This window comes from Amblyomma americanum, chromosome 4, assembly GCF_052857255.1.
Source record: "Amblyomma americanum isolate KBUSLIRL-KWMA chromosome 4, ASM5285725v1, whole genome shotgun sequence".
Classification (NCBI taxonomy): Eukaryota; Metazoa; Arthropoda; class Arachnida; order Ixodida; family Ixodidae; genus Amblyomma; species Amblyomma americanum.
Window position 1 is genome coordinate 125,475,659 of NC_135500.1, and position 23,375 is coordinate 125,499,033.

Sequence of the window (23,375 nt, forward strand, 5' to 3'; positions counted from 1 at the left end):
TCGCGGCGAACGAATTTCGAAGGAGGCGAAATTCTAGAGGCCGTGTATCATACGATTTCAGTGCACGCTAAACAACCCCATGTTGTCGAAATTATTCCGAGACCTCTACTACAGCGTTCCATAGCCTGAGTCTCTTTTGGACGTTAAACCTTCTAAATAAATAAACAAACTGTCATCTTTTCATTTTTTCATAGGGTATATCAAAGGTACTCTTCTCCACCGATTTTCTTCAAACCCCTAAACTACTTCTCTGTCCATACAGATGAAAAGACACTTGTTCACATCCGTTCGTGCGTACGTGCGTGCGTGTGCGTGTGTATGTGGGGGGGGGGGGTGGAAGTGCCCACTTCTCTTAGGCCTTTATCGTGCGGAAGCCAACGCAACCTACTTTCGTAACTATATATATATATATATATATATATATATATATATATATATATATATATATATATATATATATATATATATATATATATATATATATATATATATATGTAGTGAAGTATAGGCTTCGTCAAAGAAGCATTTTTATTGGACTGGACGTTTCGATCGCAGGACCGATCTTTCTTGAGTGATTTGTCTTCGCTGATATTTCCCCTTTTGTAGGGGTCGGACACTGAAGTGGTGAGCGAGAAACGGATAGAGAGTACAGAAAAAGTAGATAGCAGTAAAAATATAGAAGTAAAAATAAAGAAATAAGAATGCATATGAAAAAGTGGAGAGGGACCCGCCCGACAAAAAAAATATGAACAGTGCGCAGAACGTGTGAGGAGTAGGGAAATACAATATCCAGATGCTACCTTTGCTTTGCTAGGCACCCTATGCTTCCTTATTGACAGGCATGTCGACCTGAGCAGAGATGGGCGACAGTGTGCGTGACTATGCGGCTACCTTCGTGGTAAAATGCGGGAACTTGTCGCTCCTCCTTGCCGCGAGTGCAGGGGGGAAAACTCTTGACGAAACAAAAGAGAAAGCAGGAAAAAAAACATAAAGTATTGTTTTTTCTTTGCATTTGGCAATATTGCACCCACCGCTCTTTTAGCCGCTGAGGCTGGACTACGAGAGAGCATAAAATAAAAAGAAAAAAAAACGGGGCGGAGGAGAGGTACACGAAACAATGTTGCCAGTGCAAAAGTCTTCAGCTTATAGAGTAGCCAGAAGAAATGACAAAAAAAAAGAAAAAAAGCTAGCGGCCTTAGTAGACCAGAAGATGAGCAAAAAGGGGGGTGGTGGTGGAAGTAACTACCCGAATGTGGCATGCAAAAAAAGGTATGACCTCAGACGACGCAGTAAGTGGTGCTTTGTGTATTTTTGTAGGTCGCTGATATCGGAAGAGAGGTGAAGGTGTCCTGGCTTTCGTTAATGCTTCTTTGCACGGTGTTAAATTTAAAAATAAAATATGATTCCTGTTGTTCGTGCTCATAAGTGTTTTTGAAACCCCTCTGTAATATAGTTACTTTATGTTTATCAAACGCGTAGCCTTTCTCGCGGAGGTGTTTTTCGAAAGAGGGAGGTTGGGTAGCGATTGTGCATGTGAGTGGTGGTTATTAAACCTTAAATCGGAAGGAGTTGTCTGTTGCCCATGTATTGCATTCTACAGTCGCCACACTTGAGCATGTAAACATCGTTGCTAGAATCGCAGTTTAATTCTTCCCGTATAGAGTGTTTGAAATTTGAGTGGGTGGCTTTTGCAAATGCTGTAGTTTGTATGTGTTTGCAAACAAGGCATCGATTTTTTTCCGCATGGTGTGCAACACACCACACTCGGTTTATTGACTGTTGAATGGACAACATGGTTTTGTAAACTTTTTGGTCTTGTGCATATTTCCTGGAAAACCGTTGAGAACATTTTGGAAAACCGCACTGCTGAAAACAGTTGTATGATTCAATAACGTCATACAGGCTTCGTCATACAAATGGCATACAATTTTGCCACATAGTATAACATTTTTATCACGAATTAGCATGAAAGAATTACATTTGTATGATAACTTTGTATGATGTGTATAATAATTATACTACAGCTGTATGGCAAACTGAATCAGTTTATTACATCATACAACTTTTTTCAGCCGGGCCATGGTCACTCTGTTTTATGATACTGCTGTGTTTTTTTTTAGAATTTGGTTAACATTTGGGAGGTTGGTGTGAAGGTAAGTTTGACATCACAGCGCTGTGCTGTTGGCCGGGGTTCCTCAAAGACGTGATTATGATTAGTAGCTTCCGCCGTTTTAATGGCATCGTTGGTTGCAGAGGGCGGGTAATGTTGTTCCTTTTGAATGTCCCGCGTGTGATTAGAATTTTCGTGAAAATCATCCGGCCTGTATGCCACATTACTATCGCCTCTAATCGGCGAATGGTGGACAAATTCAGGCAACGCGCCATTAAGCTCAACTCTAGACTCATTGAACTGTGCTGTCAAAGCCAAAATGTGTCCTCACATCTTTCACTCCCTGGAGGCCTTCCTAGCCGCTGATGGGGTGCGCCCGAGTTTTGGAGGCGTTTCAGTGCTCGTCTGGAATATTTCCACCCTTCTCCTCAGTACCCGAGGGCACTGATGGCCCGATGGGAAGATCACCTCACAGCCTCAGAGAAGATCCTCCCGCCCAGCATATATGTGTCATAGAATTTTTGTGCCTTTAAAAGAAAATGCCTCTTGCGTACCGAACCGCTGTTTTAGATCATTAGAAAGTCGACGAACATCCTCAGGATTATCGTTTTTCTTTCGTGTCATTTGCTGCTTCCTTTCTAGCAAGCTACACTACGCGTAATCTATGGACGTGTGCGTTTTGTACGCTGCTGTCGCGTACGAAATAATCTTTTCATAGAATGTTCTATTAAGTCTCTTGGGTTAAGCTACAGATTATTCACTGTACCATGTATTTAAACGCAAAATATTTCTAAAGATGCTTGAGAGAGCAAATAACTCTAACTTCATCAGCTTTATTGTAGTTTTTAAAAACTACACGAAATTCAGGAACCGAACTTTTAACACCGCTATTTTCGATAATAACTATTCGCAGCAGCCTTTTGCGATGCATTATGCTCGGTTAAAGAGTGACATCGGCTGTTGGCTTCTGAGAAAAATGCAAGGTCTACTATTGACAGCGTCTGCATTGAATGCGCGTAGACTCGGTGACAAGCTCATATAATGAAAAACAAATCGTTGTGCTCCAAAACAGTTCGGAACTACGAACATCTCTACCATCGATTATAAACCTACTGCAATTAATAGGGGCTAAATTGAAATCATCAGTAATAATTAGCTTAGTGCGAGCTTTCAACCTCCCGCAGAAGAACACATGAATTTTCTTTATGCAGCCATGAGACGCGTTTGCCTTTCTATAAATACCACCTCTCAGCGGACCATGATCGGGAATGCCTTTCCCTTTGAGAAAAGGTAAACTCTGCCTTGTCGCGACAGCAAAACCAATTGAAGACTACAACGGTTGAAGGGAAGAAAAAATAATAGGGGGATTATATTATCTGAGTCACTACTACCAGCGTGTAGCCATGTTTCGATTATGACCACAACGTTAGCAGAGTGAATTAGCAAGATCTCTTCTAATTTTTCAAGCTTTGTTCACAATATTCCTCATGTTAAAGCACATTCAAGAAAGTGAATTAACGATTATTGCCTGTCATGTGCTGCGAGCGCTGGACATTCTTGCGTCATTGCGACGGAGGACATTCAAAGGCAGTCCGCATTTCTTACCGTCATGCAGTTGATTGGTCACTTTTGGCTCATCAGAAACAAGGCCTCTCTGTCACCCTAGTCTCGTTTTGTTCTAAACGACTACCAAAGGTGACTGCGCATGTGACGCACGGAGGACGAGAAGTCTTGATATTTACATGGAACGATTTTTAAGCATCTTGAAGTTACGAAGAACGGACACATTCTTCTTTGAAGTCGCAAAAGCTTATACATAGAGTGGACAAGCTAGACCTGTCTGATTTGTACAACGAGGTTGTCTTTGAATACACCTTTAACTACAAATTGTTCAAAATGTTGATTGTTTTTTTCTTCCAACATATAAATAGTAATGTCTTCATGCGCCTTCTGTTTTTGATCACCATATCGACATCTTTGCTCATTGCGGCGGTCAGCTGTTCACACTTCTCTAGTTTCTTATGATGTTATTTAAGCGATGCTACTGTAGCTTCAAACCCTGTAAGTCTGCATTTAGCGCCTTGCACTTCTAGAATTAGCTGCGAGGTCTTAACATCAGTAACACCTCTTAAGACCTTGTCAAGCGTGTTTGGGCCTGGATTTTTCTCGATTGCGCCGCTTACTAAAGAGCTCATCACACAGGCAAATCGAAACGACTCGTAAACAAAACTACAGTGCTCTTGAACGTAAGTTCTAGAGCACTGTAACGACTCGTAACGACTCATAACGACTCGTAACGACTCGTAACGACTCGTAACTACTCGTAAACGAAACTACAGTCCTCTTCAACCAAGGATCTAGAGCACTGTAACGAAACATAAAATTTATTCAGGGCTTGGTAGCACCACATAACAGATAGCATTACTTTTGTAACAGAAAGCCACCACCTTTCTTTCTATCCTGTACAAGAAGAAAAAAAGTGCTTTCTGCACGACTGTCAGTCACTCTTGTGGCGATGTGCTGCGGGCGGGGCACATATTTTCACCTCGTACGTGCATCGCGGAAGAACGCGATTTGATTGGCATCGCTTTGCACCCTCGCAGGCGCGGTTTTCGTGTGGCCTCAGAAATTGACCATATTACTTGAGGCATAGAGGCAAGGGCAATCGCAGATTCGAAATTCCAAAAACTTATATGGCTATTTCCAGAGTCCTTCAAAGCATTGAAGGACTCTGCTATTATTAACGGCAGGCTACAAATCTGTATTTGCAACTGGACACCTATAAGTAATAGTTAAAAATTAATAATTAGAATTAGGTTAATGATTTGGCTAATTAACATGATTCACCCGCTTTTTTGACGCACACTGACACTGTTATTATAATGGTTAAAAAGCTTTTCTTTACCTTCAAATAAGTGTCCCGCTTGCCCGAAACACCTTGTATATAAACAGTTTTTCGAGGAAGGCACCATGGGCGAAGAGGTATATACTTGAAACAGACACTGAAAAATAAAGCACAATTTTTGACCACGGATATAATATTCATCATCATCATCATCATCATCATCATTTATTGATCCCTTAAGGACCCTTCACACGGCATTATATAAGGGGGGGGGGGGGGGGGGCGGCGTACGTAGGCCAATACACGAACAAAGTCAAAGAGGTTGAAAAAAAAAAGAACAAATCTAGTAAAACATATATATGAACATACAATGAGGGCAATTAGGACAACTAATACAATCAGTAACACAAAATGAGAACACAATTACAACAGTTACAAAAAAAAAATCAATCCAGTAGAGAAGGTGATTTACAAACGAGTGGCTCAAGCACATCAAACTATGGGCGAGAAAAGAAATATAGACAAATTTAATGTTCAAAGGAAGACAGTAACCGGTCTTTGAATTTGACAGGGTCACTTTCCATGACAGTATAATCTGGCAATTCATTCCATTCCTGTATTGCGATTGGTAGAAATGACTTATTAAAAGCAGATGTTGATCCATGCAGGCGCTGTATACTATTGAATAAGCGTCGAGATGAACGTGCTGGTGGATGAAGAGAAGATTGGCAGAGTTGCGTGAAATGATAGAATATCTTGTGAAAGATGCATAGTCGTGATATCTCGTGGCGAAAGACCAATGAGGGGATCTCCAGTGATGACCTTATACTGCTGATACTGATTTTGTAGTCGTAACAGAGTAATCGATGATTTTCGCACGCTAGAGTTTGTAGCCACTATAAATTACATCTTTTTTCTTTCAGCAATCACTACCTACTCGGATCAAAGGTTTCTACTTCATAAACACGCCAACTGTCTTCAGTGTGGTCTTTTCTCTTATAAGATCCCTTGTACCTGCCAAACTAAAGGAAAGGGTACGTACTAGGTGAAACCTAAGACTCGTTTTCGCATTTTTAATCGGGCGTTCAGCACTGTGCAAGCAATATAACGTTGGAGACCACCTAAACTTGCAATGGTCAAATGGTAATTTCGCATCAGAGTTGTCAGACAATCTTTGATATTTATTAAAGCACTATTCGAAGCAAGTCCATAGTGACGACAGGTTGTAATAGCGCTTAGGACAGGACAAATGAAACGAGACACAGACTTGCGCATACTAGGAAATTATTGATTGTAACTTGTGAGGTAGCATGCTAACATGTTGCACATGTTCCACTAAATCATTTGGATGCTAGTCATTGTAAGTGCGTGTCTTGTTTCTTCTGTCCACTCTTAATAAGCGCTGTTACATCCTCTACATTAACAAGTACCAACCAGCCTGCACCAGCCCTCTTTAGGTTCCAATAAAGCGTCTATTGCATTCTGACTGCATCATACCTCCCCGTCAAAAAAAAATGTTCCTGCCTGTTCACTGTTACAAGGCAACGCGATAGCTACAAGCACGAGACGAAAGCGAAACCTGTAATATTGAAATAGTTTAAGCATTTATTTTATACCTCCTGTTTGGACAACGCCTTATGCAACAGCCCGAAAGCGCCCTCTAGCGGTTCGAAAATAAACAGCGTCCGTCGTATGCGTTATGTCGTTTATGAGCAGCTTTTTTTAGAACCAAATAGGCTCCAGTCTTCCTATTGCTCACCATGTCAATTTGTCAATGTAAATGCCAATGGTCTCAGTTAGAGTGTCGACTATTTTTTCTGGTGTCTACCTTGAACGATGTACCACCCTTAACAAAAGAAGCAAGGCTAGGCTGTTATTTGCACTTGTCAAGCTGCAAGGAAGATTACTGTCATCTAGAGAAGGATAGGGGTGGCACAGATTCACGCCGCGTAGGTAATCCTCGAAGCCGACAAGGGCTATCGACTGCAGTCGCCTTTCCACCGCCAGCTCATTTTACCTGTAGACATATATCCTGTTTACTTTTGTCAAGGAGTGTACGGAGAACAGCACGCCCAAGCATGAAATGCTGCGTTTCCCACAGCTATCAAGGCTTAAACCTTACACAAATAAGAGGATATCTGAGAAACAAGGCACGGAAATGATGTGTTAAATGGCATCATCCCTCCTCTTCCCTCTTGCCTTTCCTTGCAGTTTCGACTTCTTGGGAACGATATCTCAACTCTTCACGAAGTCCTTCCCCGTGACTTCATACCTAAAGAGTTCGGCGGAACACGGGAGGACTTCGACTACCACAACCAGAAGAAATTCTTTCACAGCAGGGCAAGCCACTTTGAGAGAGTGCGGAAGTTTGGTTATCAGTCAAGTCGGTCAAGTCCTACTGCATATGACTGTGCTTGAAGTGAAGCGCAGCTCTTTGAAGTGGCTGCGTTCATTGTCCTAACTCTTGTTGACGCTTCCACAGAGCGATACAAAAGTTGCGCGTGCTGATCCAGAAGTCTGGACTAGCGTTTTCCTGACAAAAACTAAAATCAACTGCCTCTCGCAGGCGAAAACAGCATTTAAAAGGTTGTTTACCGTTAAATCATTAAGATCTGTGCTGTCTCGCTCGTCCTTGAGCATGAGCTTTCCTCTCGGGGCGACCTTTCCCTTAAGTACGAAATGTTGTCCAGTTGCCTCAATAGAGTGAGTTATGCGAATGTCGTGTTGGTGGTTTTATATGACATTCATATGGACGTTATGGTTATTATAAAGCTGTACCCTCACTGTTGCTGTTACTATTATTGTCGAATTAGTTTTCTCTTGTTTGACGCTTGAAAGAACTGAATTCAATATTTTAATGCATGTGGATTGTCCCTGATATCTCATATTACCAAAACATGCCACCATTTATGAAACACTTAGCCTGTTATTTAAGCACACCGGCTTCTTGCGCAAACCTTGGTCAGGCCTCACTATTTGTTACGCATGGCTTCCCATTTTAAGATGACTGAAACGAGAGCAGAAACAAACTCATGCTGAACACATTTCATTCTATGCCGTGGTAAATCGACTATCTACTTGTTTAAAAATAACTTTTCTGCATATAGCAAAGATTGCTCATTCTTCCCGACGTCTTGTCTGGTCTTCGAACTCGAGGATTACGGGAGTTCATGAAATAATGAAGTAAAAATGACTTACATACAGAAATACATACAGCAGTAAATACAACGACTGACAGCAAACAACACCATGGCCGCCCCGTGGACCTTTATCGCATCTCTAACCATTCAGAGCCATGAAATCTCACATGTTTCTACTCCGATACTTACGCCCCCTCCCCGGACTCAAGTGGCGGATCAGGAAGAGGCATTGGCTTGGCGCTTCACAAGCGTGGGAATACACGGCCATAACGACCGCGATAATATGGCGTGTCGAGCCACGAAGCAGAAAATGCAATAGCATTTAGGTTGCCTGCTGCGGTGTCTACAATGAGTGTCTAAAAGTCTTGCGATTTTCCCGCCAATACTCAAGTCGGTACCGGTTATATTGCCCTTGTATGGCATGCATGAGTCATCACCTGGAATGTTGGAGTACCTTGAATTGGATTATCATACGAGGTTATTTTAATCGAAGCCACTAATCTGATGGTAATCTAATTTCTAGTGTGGCTCTACTTCCAAAATTTTCAAGGTCCTTAGGAATATTAAGGGGCGGGCCAACTTCCAAATTTTGAGGGTCCCCGCGTTTTCAACTTTGGCAGTGCCCTATTGGATTATCATACGGGATTATTTTAATCGAAGCCACTAATCTGATATAATCTAATTTCTAGTGTGGCCCTACTTCCAATATTTTCAAGGTCCTTAGGAATATTAAGGGGCAGGCCAACTTCCAAATTTTGAGGATCTCCGCGTTTTCAATTTTGGCAGTGCCCTATGACTGGTCCACTGGTGGTCACGCGGTGCTGATAACATCACGACTTGCTCAATCGCATTCATAGATCGCGGAAAATCCTGATACCACTACGGGTGCATGCACTGGTGTAGTGGTTAAGTGATGCGCCACTGCCTCGGCAGATGGCTGTTTCAAGCACAGCCACCGGTGGGGCTTGTCAGATCCAGGTTGCTCTTATCGAGCTACCGTAAGGCGCATGCGCAGCGCCACGATGAGCAGGGGGCAACTGCATTGAACTTGTTAACGGTGGGCAGCTTGTTCACAGTCCGGTGCACACGCGTGCTGACTTCACAATGTCAAGTGATCTCTCTCGCCCATTGAGGGAATTCCATGGGGAATATCAAATTTGGCGGTGCTCTCAAATTGGAAATTTGGGGCCACGCGTCCCTGGTGACGTCGTCAGGGAATTGACCAAACAGGGAATGCCGCAACGGAGAAGCTGAACATCTTTTTGTGTGATGACAGCAAAATGCTGTCGCACTAAAAAAGAATGTTTCGTTCAAAAATCCACTCATGCGCACCTTCATTAGAAGTGAAGAACAGTAAACCTTGGGTCTCTCTTAATCATTCTATGTCCTAGCAAAAACCATAACTAGCAGCGATGGCGTGTAGGTAGAGCACCCCCCTCGCGTATAAGAGGACTCCAGAATCCCGGGGTCGCGATATTTCCCACAGGATAAAAAAAAAATGCGCATCAATGAAATTGAACATCCTGGCCTGGGATGCGACCTGATGCTGGCTACTAGGGCCGACAACCCACTCGCTCACCAGAACAGGATTCGACGACTACCTCCGATATGAATATACTAAATAACCGTCTGCCCTCAGTCCCCCAGAGGCGGCATAAAGAAACTGACCAAGGCATCGGTCGGACCTGTGACGCAGCGGTGGGAGCTAGGAATATCTGGCTTCATAAAGGCCACCATTGGAAATCAGATTATTTGCAAAGATATGAAAGGGGACTTTGTCTTGCAGGGGATGTTGTCAGACTGATGATGATTATCATGATCATTATCATGAACAACAACCATGCACAACAGCCAACCACGCAAGCGTTGTCTGCGTCTTTTATGCGTTCATCGAGATTCACGTGCTTCACAACGTCGTGTCCGTCATGAATATGGTGAGATCGTTAAAGTGTGGTGATACAGGCTATTGTTCGAGGAGGCGAGCGTCGCGTTTAGTTTTATGGTTTAGGCACTCATGCGGCCAGTAATGTCTCAACTCAGTGAACCACAGTGGATTTATAAAGTATCCCTTAAGGGTTCTCTTAAAATAATCTGCTTACCCATAGGGGACATCTGAGTGCTGTAACCGGGAAGTTGTAAATGTCAGAATGCTACTAGCCTTCTGGAAAACCGAAATGTCTATTTTTTCGCATTATAGTTACTGCCATGAATAAATTCGCCACTGCAAGAACTTTGCATAAAATTGCTGTGAATTTTATTGAAACCGATCTTAATTGCTAACCTCCAGTGCCATCTGTACCTCTCATTTCGTAAATGCGACTGGTTCTATCCCATACTTAATTTCCTCTTTGATTGCCTAAGATTTCTTCAAAGCATTACTGTTTGCCCGATCATGTGTATAGTATACTTCGGCGCATCGCTTCCCATCGATCGTCTTATTAATTCTGGCAGGTCATGAAGTCATACCCTATCTGTTGGCTTCGGTACGAGCTTTCTTCATAAATTCTAGACCGTTTCGTTATTATCCTGTCATCCAACGAATATTTTTGAAGTCATTCTTTTCGAAATACTGCTGTGAGTATTTGAGCTGTTAAACTAGCCTCATGTGCTGCGACAAGTTGTGAGAACCCCACACCAACCTATTCTTCACCTGTGGTAAGTAAAGAAACTGCAACAGATTTCTGAGTGCTAATGGGCACAGAAATATACCGCCGAGAAAAAAAATCTGTTGCATTGTACGTCCACAAAACATTGATCTCTAGTGCATCTTAATCCGGTGGATGCAAATGTATTGTGTGGCATGCAACACCTATTTATAAACTATGCATACTTGCCTCGCGTATATGCGACTGTAAATGCTACAACCCGAAGAGACCCCACGGACACATGACGCAATTTGCACTATCGATCTGAGGGGAAGTTGCAGGCCATAGATTTTTTATTCGTCATGCCGGTACCCTCGGGAACTATGTGATAATTTTCGGGAATCTTATTCGTAAGCTTACAAAGCAGCTGCCTAGTGTTGTTGCATTGAGGACCTAGTAGCTTTTTTATACGCATACTTCCTGAGGAAGAGAATCTCCGGAATAAATTGCCTGGATACAACATTCGGTTTCGCATTATCTCCTAACTATAAAGCCCTACTTTATTGTGCAGGCCAAACCAAAAAAAAAGTATGCTTCTTAGTGGATCGACAAATAGGCCATTTCTACAAGTCAACCTTTGTGGTCATGTGACGAGGTAAAAAGGGGTAAAGGGGGTGGACTCTTACCCTTGTTTCGGAAAGAGAAAGACGACTTAGGGGCTTTTACTCGAACTTGTGCATAGCAATAATATGGCATGCGTCCTTTACAAATACTCTCAAGGGGCTAGATATTTTGGTAGTACTGATGCAAGAATTTTTCCGGGCTTCTAGTAGCATATAAATGCCAAAGATTGTTCTGATATTAATATGGAGCCTGCTTCCCCCACAGAGCCAACTACTTCGACACCTCTGCACTAACAAAGCGAATAAGCAACCTCTGATTGCCTGAAGAAACTATCAGTTCCGTGACTATCATTAATGGGCAAATAGAAGGTGACAAGTTGACAAAGGTGCCCCTCAAACCACTGTTGGCTGCCTGAAGCAAGCACAGCGCTTTTCCTGCATAGATTCGGCGCCTTTGGGCTTTAGGGCGAAGCTAGTCAGCACTTGCTGAACAGAACGCCTCTGCCTACCTGGCTGAGTGGAGGTGGGCTCTCCTTTCCCAGTGCAACCATCGCAACGTGTAATAAATATGGCCGCCGACGCAGCAGCATTTGGTGACCCGGTCATTCCGAGCCTGCGCACCCAGCCATTGAGCCAGAGCTTCGACTCCGCAGCTACTGGCCGCTCAGCCACTACGCCTACAGGCCGTGGCACTACCGGCGGAAGAGTGGCGCCTGCCTACGTTTGACAATCAAACTACCCTACAGCTACCACCGTTCAGTCCTGAATCACCCGTAGTGTGGTTTATTAACGTCGAGGCTACCTTCTACGTAAACGGCGCCTCATCCTAGGTATATATTTCCCGACTTTTTGACACAGTGGACCCGACCATGCGAGCTCTTCGGCCGGCTCACGCTCTCGCCACCCGACGAGCACCTCTATGAAACTCTGAAGGCCGCCTTTTTCGAGAACTTAGGCGTGCTGTCATTTCGTCGCAATACGGCACTCCACTCTCTCCCAGGGCATCACGCCGCCTCCGCGGATAACGCCTCCGCTTAACCATCGGTCTCGGCCCCTGCCGAACCCCAGCAGCTTACGAGAGATGTTGCCAACATACCGACATGTGCTCTTCAGCCATTCGTTCCTCAAAATTCTGACGAGCCTCCATCGCCGAAAATTCTTACTAGGATCATCTCGGCGCCCACGTGCTCTCCGCTCATGCCTATTACACGCAGGCTCCAGGGACATAAAGCTGATAAACGTCGCTCAGATTGCGCGGCTAACCCGACCTTCTTCCAGCGGTGAACTGTGTCCTTTGTGGTGTCATCTGTCTTTTCTGTGGAAGGCGCCGTCCCCTCCCCTGACGAGCTGTGCGTCGACACAAAAAAGTGTTTCCATATCTGCGACAGAGTCACAGCAAGACCGGCTTTTTTTCAAGTCGCAGTCATGTAAACGACTATATAACTACACACTAAAGAGTCGCAGTGGAGTCGCTTCGCCAACAGGGAGTAGACGGAAACGCTACTGAGCCTTCCAGAAATGCTTGTGAACACGATAGCCCGTCGCAACAAAACAAGGGGGAGTTCTTAGAGCGCTGAAAGAGCGGTAAAAAAAAACATTTCCAGCAAACCGGGTCCTCCCGGGGGGGAATTTTCTTGCAGCATAAGCTGGCTAAGGCGGCGAGAAACCGGAAATTGTCGTAGCGTGAAGCTAATTGGGCCAAGCCGTAACTTTCACTTTAGCTCCGACGCAAGAAGGCCATCGATCGCCAAGGCTTCGATACGCCGCCATGTAAACACTGACTTATCACATCGACCACTGCGCCAGCTAGCTCAGACGCGTTTCTGTCGCATCCATGTAGCCGCTGTTACAGTCTCGTAAGTGCCCCAGGAACTAGAGAGTGCGGCCTTCACACCCAGCGTCCACTGCATTGCAGTGCCAACCCTTGAGCTAGTGACGACGAGGAAGAAGAGGAGACCAGCATGCGCTAATCACAACGGATCTTAAATTTCACCCACGTCTACCTTAATTGCGTCAACGTGTCCCTACTGTTTGCATGTGCAAGGCACCATGGCCAATCCCCCCCCACCCTGTGGGTATGTGCACTCCAGGAGAAGTCAATGACAACAACAAAACCTTCCTCTCTGAGCGCACGTGCGCTCTCCTGTTTCAGCACCAACATCGCAACCTGTAATTAATGCTGCCGCCGCCGCCACAAGTATACAAATTTTGCTTGTGAAGCTGTACGCGAGAAATAACGTGCGAGGAATGGTTGTGACACCAAAAATGAACTTTACCGTAGAAGCCTTCTAAGGCCAAGTAAATGATAAATTTTAAAATCTATTTTCACCGGAAGGAAACGCTGTATGGCAGCCAAAGTTGGTGGAAATAAGGCGATAAGAGAGGTAAACCTTTCGCATAAGCTTCATTAGAATATCATAAACTCAAAACAATTACCGCAGCTACTCTTAACATAGAGAATTTCCAAAGGACAAGAGAAAAGGACGCGACAAGCGCTCTCGTTCTTTCTCTTTAACTGCGGTCTCATATTTGAGTATGCTATACCGACTAGCCCAGGAGACAACACCGTTAAGCTAGTCTTTAACATGCTAGCGTACGAAGAGGCAGCGCTCTTCGGGCGCATATAATCGCCGTGTAGCTGTTCCCTACTTGCGTACTGGCCTGCTATATCTTTCCAATCCTGCTCCGAGACCAAATAAACTTTGATCATGGATTCGCCGCTTGTATCAGTATTTATTGAACCCTCGCCGCCATCCAAATTCACAGAACGTGTTTAATAACAGTGATCATAGCGGTTGTAGTCAGGCATTAGTTTTCGTTACAATCTTCAAATTTTTCGACAAATGATACATTGCCTACAAGGCGTGTAATTAAAGATGCGGTTTTTACTATAAAACTTGAGAAATTTATTTCAAGAAAAAAAATGTTAAGAGTACCGAGTCTCGCGATGCAGCTGTAAGGCCCGGCATTGACCAGGTCACTGATTTAGAGAGATTGAGTGATATTATCGTACATGAGTTGTCGGCAAATTTTCGCTTAATATATTAGCTGCCGGATCTCTCTTTTTATTCCTATGATCTAAAGGACCGTTCGCTTGGCACACGTTTATTTGTGAACTGTGAACATATGCGTACTGGGAAGTTTGGTAAGTCCTGCTTCAATGCCATCCGCTGTTTCAACCTAGCGCCATTTATAGGAAATATCTATTGCGAAAAGCGCAGTCCAGAAAGCAGTAAACAATAATAGTTACTGTGAGGACTGGTCTTTTTTTTAACTGAGTAACTACAACTATTCGAGGGCGAGCCTCACGCATCGATGATTGGTCTTTTCTGGAACTACGAAATATGGCAGTCTCTCTTTCTTTTTAAGTCCGAATGTTCCAGAGTGACGAAATGTGTTCATAACTGCCACGTAGCCAAGTCTGAGCGGTAAGTATTTCAAATTGCGCAGTTCGTTCAAAGCGAACCGAAGCGTGTTCGAAGCGTGGACCGAATATTTTGTTTACAGGCGGGACGCGCCTTCTGGCTGACGGTGTTTATATGGGACAGCGAAATAAATACAGCCACGCGCCGATGTATACTCAAGGATTTGGCTTCAGTTAGCCACGCACTCTTGGCGTCCGCGCGCACGCACACGCGAGCGCCGCTCCACGTGGAAGAATTGCTTTCGAGGCGCGAGTGCGAGCCAGCGTCCTTGGTATTGACGCGTGCGCTCTAACGGCCAATACGAACTATTCGTATACTGGCACGGGCAACCAGCTCTCCAGCAATTAGGCAGAGTCCGAACAAGGAGAAGTGCCAACACTGGGGCACCGCGCATATACTAAAAGCCTTGCTTTTATTGTGCGTTCAGCCGACCTGTTTATATAAATGTGACGTTCCCTCGTGCTTTCAAAGGGATCCGGTAACGACACGTCCAGACCCGCGCTATTGCGTCAGCAGCCAAGGCCGAAGAACGAGAGCCGCTTTAGGATTCCACTTCTCTCTCTCTCTCTGTCTTTGGCTTGAGAGCCTACAAAGGTCCGGCGTTAAAGGGATTGTCTGCAGCTTCGGAGAAAGGCTCATCTGGCTTTCAGACACGGCGGCGATCTGATCCAACAGCTACTGTTTGGAACTATAGGAGCAGCCGTGAGAATTTCGGGAGGCCTCTGAGTGTTCCAGATTCGTTTAGTGGCGTGCACTAGATTTTTGTAACCGTGTGTTAATTCTGCGGTGTATACTCTCGAAGCATAGTTACCCATCCGTGGGGGAGCTTGGCTGCGTTGACTACGAAGTGCACCTCTTCAGAGGAACAAGTGTCAGTGTCCTCTGCCTAAACGGTAAGTTCATACATCACCCCATACTTCCTGCTCTATAACGATAAGGGTTTACGGTGAAGAGAACATGCCGACAAAATCTCGTCAAGGATACACATATGACTTCAGGAACATATCCAGAACTGTCTTCCACATGTGAAAAGGGACGACGAGTCATCGCACTCAGTTAAAGCTATTTGCACACTAAGAACGATTTAGCGTGAATATTTAATCGCGTGAGAAGTTTGTTGGTTGCAGCTAACTGGCGCGCACCTTCACTGAGCCAGATGAATAGCGACTTCCGCCTTGCTTTGGCGAATTGTTGCAGAAGTATATGCAGCATACTTAGCAAACCAATATTTTCAGCAAATCACTTTCGTGCATTTTTATCAATCAGTGTTTCTAGAACCATTTATATGAAATGTATTATTTTAAAACATCCTCTTATTACAGTGACGATCGCCGGCTTCTAACATTGTATTTGGTATAATCTTGTGAAGCGGCAAAAAATCGCCTTAGTCCTTATATTTCATTTCCCTAGACCAACGCCACCAATACCGGTATGAGTTCTTTCACTTTGACAAATTAAAATGGGTTAAAAAGGTTATCAGCAATGTCATTAAACCGTGCGAATACGCAAATATTCGTAGCATAACCGCGCAAAAAAGCAAGCCACCTCTAACGCAACACCTGAGGCGGTGGACATCGCTTCAGACAGGAACAGGAAGTAGTACACGCTGTATGTAATAGCAGCAGCGTGTTTTATGTTCAGCACAAGGCTCTTTTTACGCACAAAATGCTCCAAGCGCAGAACACTTCATCTGTAGCAGAATTTCTGCACAATTTAGACGTTCTGCGACTTCTAAAATTTTGAGAAATCGGCAGCAAATAGATAAACTATGCTACCAGCGTAGAACTTCCAGTACGGTCACTGACTACAGGACCTCCTTCTGTATAAATTTGTCCACCTCATATATATATTTTTTTTCATTCCAATAAGCTGATTTTGATTCTGTACATATCTCTCCCTTTTTTTGTTTCGTTCTACTCACAATTTTCCCCAAATTGTGCCCTCCAAAAGGGGATCCTGTTGCGCGCTAACTGTACAACACCGAATGCTCCTATCGCAAAGCGTGTGCATCCATAACCTGGCGTTCAAGCTCTAAATTAGTGGTATATATGGCGACTACATGCGTTCTGAGTTTCACAACGACACAACGAGCGTTATCCCGGAGACGACGGACACTTGTCCCAGATTTCGAAGGGCATAGGAGCAATAGAACAGTTAAATCATGCACGCTAGTTGGTATCTATCGAGCATTGTGAACCAGCGCCAAAAGCAGGAATACAAGAAGAGAAAGTAGACAGGACTGCTCTGGTCTAACAACTGATGTTTTATTGAAAGGTGGCAGATCCAAGAAACCAAACAACGTGTGCTTATCAGGCGCCCAAAACACCCACCTGGAACGTCAACTAAAACACTCTTAACCTTCAGGCAGCGAATGCATAGATAAAACATTTTTTTTCTTTCATTCCTACACGCGCACACCGTTTTTAATTAAGTACCTTAAATTCTTTACTCGTAAGCTACATAGACGGTTTGCTGACACATGTGCTTTAAGTTCCATGTGGGTGTTTTGGCTGCCTGTTATGCATGTGTTTGGTTTTCTGGGTCGGTCACCTTTCAATAAAACATTAGTTGTTAGTTCAGCGCTGTGCTGTATACTTCCTCTTCATGCATTCCCGTACGTGTAGTTGCTTTCATTATGTTTGACAAAAGCAATGCTTGCCCCTGTGAATCATGCGGGATGACTGGCTTGTCGGGAAGAGTGCACGTGTGAAATGGCAAAAAAAAACCTGAGTAAACTATGCCTCACAACGTGCACAAGTATTCGAAGACTTAAAGCAAACGGATGGAGTAGGCGCACAAAGCGAGGTAGATTTAGCTTTTTTTTTTCGTCGCAGCAACGTATGGCTCTCTTCAGTGAAATTTTGTTCTACTCAGAACAAGTTCCTAAATATTTATTTTGTATTTATTTGATTTAGGTTTGTGCATAATACGACTGTATGAGGGACAGATATACATCGAGTTAGAAACAACTATAAATTGAGCATACTCAGGCGTAGAACTGTGGATTCTGGCACTCTGCCTGCAGGCTTTTACGCAACAAGCCACGACGATGTTTGGCTCCACCATAATATTGCATCACACATTTCACGGAAACGCCGCCAAATGCGCAGTTACGGAGGCTCTAACGTAGCTGTTCGAAGCACCTAGCACCATATTTCCTTGTTGACAACGCTGCTGTTTATAAAACAAGTGGTGTCCACATGAAACAAGTGATGCTCACCTTCCATGTCTTCCTTCTTTTTCTGTTCATTCTCTAGGCGTAGTCCACCACCTACAACACCAAAGAGACCGGAAACCTGAAGCCCGACTTCACATCATGACAGGGATAGACAAAACAGAACACCCCGAGGTCGAGAAAAAGTACCTGGAACAACTGCGGCACCTGCTCAAAGGTACAGTGGCCAGGAGAAAACTTTCCCTCTGGTATTGCACTATTTTAAGCACTCACAAATCCGCTACGAGACAGTTCTTTTGAACATAGCTTATATGCTTTGTCTGAGGAAGGCTGCTCGCAATAATACGTTACACCTCATAAAGGAAACTCGGAGTAGTCTAAATAAATGGCATGCCTGAGATTGCATTACATAGATAGAGAAAGGTACACCAAATATTCGCGCCTGGTTCTAGCGCGTACGATAGTTTCCCTTCGCAAGTGCTACGTAGGAATGCCAGGAAGAAATGCTTAGCTCTCTTCTTCGTGTTAACAGGAGAATAACCTCTTTGAACTGACTAGTAATTCTGTTGACATGCATCATTAACAGGTGTGTGCGTGATGCGCTCAGCTTCGAGCAACACTTCAGACCGCCGCACATTTCTTATTTGGGATTGCCTGTGTCATACCTCACCTAATTGCTTTGGCTTGATCACAGCTTTGAGTACTGTGAGAATGTGTGTGAGATTAAAGGTTAAGCACCGCTTTCATTCGCAACGTCTTGAACGAAACGACCTTTCTTCGACGCATGTGGTTCTTGTTTAGTTTTATTCGCCTTCTTAAAACAATGTCGGGAAGGCGAACTTCACAATGTGCTGTGATGGCAACTACGACGCGGGGCGGCTAAGAATATAAGTGTCATTAAGAAAGGGGTGCTCTTGATCTTCACTTTATATGCTTAGCTTATCCAAGCTACAAAACTTGTTTTGTGCTTCGCTAGACAGCGTTCACAGAGCTGTTAGTTTAGTTTATCTTGCCTAGAATACGGATTGGAATTTTGCTGCTTTTATCAAATCTGTCGCCCATACAGCGGCATGGCTACCATTCTATGTGATTTCAAACCTGCTTTTGAGAACCACGAAAAACACACGCGTTCGCGCGCGCAAGTTTAGAGATTTTAGTCACTTGACGTGATATTTGATACTGCTTGGCGTTTGTATGCTTTCTTGTGGTTCATCAAAACACGGTTCAAACAAGCACGCTGGCGCAGTAAGCGGTAAAGATTTGCACGACAGTACAAGCTTGGGCTCTTGGCACTTTAACAAGTAAATAGCGCCAAGTTTTATTGTCATATGTTTTCTTATTTTTATGTTTAGGCGATCAAATCATTCCACTGAAATATAAAAGGACATATTTGACTAATATGATACCAGCATAGACTATGCGCTGCTACTGCGCGCACCGCTGTACGATGCATTTTTTTTTTTTACAGAAGAGGCCGGCTTACGTGATGCTCCAAGTGACGATGCACTGCTCATGTTCCTTCGCGGTCGGAAATACAATGTCAGGAAATCCTTGAAGACAATCAGGAACTACTTCCGGGTGCGCAGGGACATGCCAGAGTATTTCGACAACCTGACTCCATCAAGCATCCCGTACCAAAAGGTGTTTTACGACAACAAGCTCATAATGCACGCGACAGAGAGAGACCCGGAAGGCAGAGCGGTTGGGATCCTTAAGCTTGGTGAGCGCCCAGAGTTTGAGCTCTGTTTTGAAGCTCTTATTGCAAGCATGGACTCTGCTACTAACATTGAAGTGTTTTTTTATGAGGGAGGTAGTCAAGTAGACTTTACTGTGTCTTTAAGGGATACAGCAGCTTTATCTTCCTGCAGCGTGCGTAATTAGTTGTATGCAGCCAAACAATAGCTAGGCAGATAAATATACAATTCTGCTCTATTAGCTAGACGGTTAAAGACGCAATTCTCTCCATTTCTTGGTCATATTAAGGTACATCTAGTAGCTAGCACAACCAGCTATAAAAGAAGTAATTTCTGACTCCCGGTTCACGTTAAACGCAGTGACTATAGAGTGCATTTCGTCTACAGGTTCTTGGAGTACCGACATCTGCACTATGGACAACCTAGTGAGGTGCCTCTTGTTGGCTGCTGAGTGCAGCCTGCTAGAAGCAGACGCCCAGGTACGTGGCGTCGTGGGCGTCATTGATCTCCAAGGGTTAGGCGCTCATCACCTGATGCATCTCACGCCTTGGTTCGTGCGAAGGATCATCACAATTGCTCAGGCAAGTACAATATCGTAGACTAATGCTCCCGAGTCTAACCGACACCGATTGACTCCTTTACTCATTACACCTTTCTTATATTCACCGGCCGTGAAGTGTCTGTGGGGGACTTTGCCGAAAAAAATTAAATTTATTCGCTCCAAAAGCGTACTCCATGATACTGACTGGCGCACTGTGCAAATCGCACATTGGCAGTTGAGCTGTATATATTTATTACTGAATGCATTTATGAAGGCACTAATGAAACAAATTTTTTTTCAGTATTGTCTTCTATGAACTCTTGACTGCGAGTGTGCACGTCGCCTTAGCATATGTGACAGCTTCGGTTGCATGTGTCTATGCGAACGTCGCGGGAAAATGACGAACTAGTAATTTGAAACTATTATAAATCATATCTTTTATTTCCGAAGCGTTTCGAAGCGTTTCGAAGCGTTTCGAAGCTTTCGGTTTTTATAGAGGCAAAAATGGGAATCGTTTTTTTCAGAATGGAAATAAAGAGCGTTGAACCTAGCTTTGATTTTAACACCAGGTGTAGCAGTTATTTCTGTCTTTAATGAGTCAGTGTTATTTATACTCAAGCAAACAAGGGTCATCTAATAACACCCCATACGGCATTGGTAGCGGCGCGATAACTTCCAGCATTTCGTAATGTTACTTTAACTATCGATCAAAATAAATATTAAATCGAGCGTGCGGCAAAGTTGTATAGCTTGAGACCAATCTTTAATTTGTTAACAACAATATACAGACATCTTTCATGTTGTTCGAGTACCCAAAATTACCATTTGGGTGACATGAGCTACGTTTTATCAACTGAAACACAAAGTGAAATTCCCCTATGTTTTTACAGATGTCGAGCTTCGCTCTCTGCGACACAAGCAATAAGCGCGTGCCGCTTGTGTTTCTAATATTCTCCCTGTGTTTCCACTGCCCGTGGGGATGCCCCCGTATTACGAGCGCCATTCTGTTCACCCCAGTCGCTGGCCTTTACATTAACGACCTATTACCTCAGTTCCCAGCGGCTGCGGCTTACCGGTACTCACCTACGCGGCAGAAACATGGGAACTAACGAAAAAGGTTCAGCTTAAGTTGAGGACAACGCAGTCAGCTATGGAAAGGAAAATGATCGGTGTAACGTTAAGAGACCGAAAGCGGGCAGAGTGGGTGAGAGAACAAACGCGTGTTAAATACATCCTAGTAAAAATCAAGAGGAAGAAATGGGCTTGGGCAGGGCATGTACTGCGAAGGAAAGATAACCGCTGGTCCTTAAGAGTAACGGAGTGGATTCCAATAAATAGCAAGGGTAGCAGAGGGCGGCAGAAGTTTAGGGTGGCGGATGAGATTAGGAGGTCTGCAGGCATAGGGTGGGCGCAGCTGGCAAAGGACAGGGTTAATTGGAGAGACATGGGAGAGGCCTTTGCCCTGCAGTTGGCATTGTAAGGCTGATAATGATGATGTTGATCTACAGTGGCACTAAAATATTACCACTTGCAAATGATTAAAAGAATGAGCCTTAGAATTGCCTCAGCCGCTCCGACTTGTAGTTGCAACCCAAGTCCTCCCAATAAAAAAAGCTCTCCAGTTCATATACCAAGAATTGAAACTGGAGAAAAGCGCTTTCTTACTACTAGTGAATGCATACCGCAGCTGTCAGAAAACACCCTCTGTAGCACCGCGTAGTCGAACTCCTGTAGACCTGACGTATTCCTCAGAATGTCATTTGACGAACGACACCCATCTTTATTATTCTTCCAGGACGCCCTACCGGCAAAAATAAAGGGAATCTACGTCGTCAATACTCCCGCCATCGCCGAGGTCGCAATTTCCTTTCTGCAGTTCTTTCTCCCATCAAAACTGAAAAGCAGGGTAAGAAAAAAGAAGAGCGGCCTTTGGCAATTTGTCTAGCTGGACTAAGCGAGCGCCTGTGAAAAGCTTTAATCTTCAACACGCATTGAAACATATCTTCAGTTTAGTGAAGTGGCGAGTTTATAAATCTTCAAGATTCACTGATCTGATATTCGAAGCATTTGATGGTTACTCATATTTTTATAACTTGTGGTTTCCCGATGCTGTGAAAGAGATTTCTTTGCAGCAATGTGATTTAGAGTGGACGTTATGACGGAAAGTCTCGAGGCACACATCTGAAGTGAATGCTGTAAATCAATTTCCGCACATGTCTTTTGCACTCAGCAGCTGTAATTGAGTACTTGAAGAGCGAGTATTTTTCAGGCCAAATGTTGAGCCGTAATAAAGCGGTTTTTTTTTAAATTTCATTAATTCGAGTCTCTGCTCCGACTGTTTAAGGGAACGAAAGGGAAGCAATGATGACCGAATGTTGAAGAGCCGCCTAATTGGATACCTTTTTGGTCGGTGACTTAACACCAGGACTTTGGGGCTGGAAAAGCTGGGAATCGATGGAATAAGCGCCGCCATAAATGTCAAGGGGGTTCTTAACCCAAATGACATTTATGTCTTTTTGTGATCTCTTGCAGCTGCACTTCACTGGTGGCGACTTGTCGGAATTGCACGGCGTCATACCTTCAGAACTGATACCAAAGAACTGCTGCGGAACGCAAGAAGACTTCGACTTCCACAGACAAGAGAATTCCTTCCTCGAGAAAGCTGGTCACTTCGATAACATGCGACAGTGTGGTTACTCAAGGAAGTGAACTACGGACATTTTGCGTATCTTCAAGGAGTGACTCCCCGTCAAACAGCGGGTTGTTTGCTTGTGCAGACATTCTTTCGCACTAGCAGCGGACGATACATCGCTTACGACCTGCGCCCTGCGGCTCCACGAGGGGCGCAATGTTTTAAAGGCGCACCGTGTGGGGAAGAGTAGCACGCACGGACTACAGGCTGTGGAGGAGAGAACGCCCCAGTGTATATAGTGTACATATAGAGAAAAAGCGCTGTGCAATTTAATAAAGCGCTTACGTTCATTCTGTACCACTGTCTGTCTGCAGAACAAGATTATGGTTAGTAGCGAGGTGCTTCCTGCTGAAACCTTTAAAGCGCCCTTATCTTAGCCACGTGGTCATTTATCACAAAGCTCCGGCATCGCTTCCCTCAGTCAATGTGGTCTATCGTGAACAGATGGGCCCCTACCTTATCATATAGCATTAACTGTGGCCCAGGCCCCAATTGCTGCTACCTCCAACGGCTAACCTTAAGGGTCTCGGGGGACAACGCCATCG

General features: G+C 44.2%; 3 protein-coding genes across 5 annotated transcripts in view; all 3 read left to right on the forward strand.

Moving 5' to 3' along the window:
- The window catches only part of LOC144128317 (alpha-tocopherol transfer protein-like), a 29,686-nt gene extending 21,185 nt beyond the window's left edge, over positions 1-8,501 (forward strand). Inside the window, exons 5-6 of one of the 3 annotated variants that reach the window (XM_077661636.1) lie at positions 5,879-5,989; positions 7,167-8,475. In XM_077661636.1, the coding sequence (XP_077517762.1) occupies positions 5,879-5,989; positions 7,167-7,373 (318 nt within the window). In that variant the 3' untranslated portion in view covers positions 7,374-8,475. Of the gene's footprint in view, positions 1-5,878; positions 5,990-7,166 lie in introns of all 3 variants that reach the window. The other 2 variants (XM_077661638.1, XM_077661635.1) reach the window with 2 other exon arrangements.
- Positions 8,502-15,311: 6,810 nt separating this feature from the next.
- On the forward strand, positions 15,312-20,231 carry LOC144128319 (alpha-tocopherol transfer protein-like). Its single transcript, XM_077661641.1, has 4 exons — positions 15,312-15,621; positions 17,986-18,120; positions 19,372-19,623; positions 19,985-20,231. Exons 2-4 carry the CDS (start codon positions 18,045-18,047, stop codon positions 20,194-20,196), a joined length of 540 nt encoding a protein of 179 aa, XP_077517767.1. The 5' UTR covers positions 15,312-15,621; positions 17,986-18,044; the 3' UTR covers positions 20,197-20,231.
- A 568-nt stretch (positions 20,232-20,799) lies between these two features.
- Positions 20,800-23,123, forward strand: LOC144128320 (alpha-tocopherol transfer protein-like). Its single transcript, XM_077661642.1, has 2 exons — positions 20,800-22,044; positions 22,671-23,123. Exons 1-2 carry the CDS (start codon positions 21,892-21,894, stop codon positions 22,845-22,847), a joined length of 330 nt encoding a protein of 109 aa, XP_077517768.1. The 5' UTR covers positions 20,800-21,891; the 3' UTR covers positions 22,848-23,123.
- Positions 23,124-23,375: the final 252 nt, after the last annotated feature.

Excerpts from the sequence above, each read along its gene's own strand:
- LOC144128319 (XM_077661641.1), top strand. The coding sequence starts at position 18,045 with ATGACAGGGATAGACAAAACAGAACACCCCGAGGTCGAGAAAAAGTAC. Across the intron at positions 18,121-19,371 it reads ACTGCGGCACCTGCTCAAAG|AAGAGGCCGGCTTACGTGAT; the intron begins GTACAGTGGCCA and ends TTTTTTTTACAG. Across the intron at positions 19,624-19,984 it reads GGTTGGGATCCTTAAGCTTG|GTTCTTGGAGTACCGACATC; the intron begins GTGAGCGCCCAG and ends TTTCGTCTACAG.
- LOC144128320 (XM_077661642.1), top strand. The coding sequence starts at position 21,892 with ATGTCATTTGACGAACGACACCCATCTTTATTATTCTTCCAGGACGCC. Across the intron at positions 22,045-22,670 it reads CATCAAAACTGAAAAGCAGG|CTGCACTTCACTGGTGGCGA; the intron begins GTAAGAAAAAAG and ends GATCTCTTGCAG.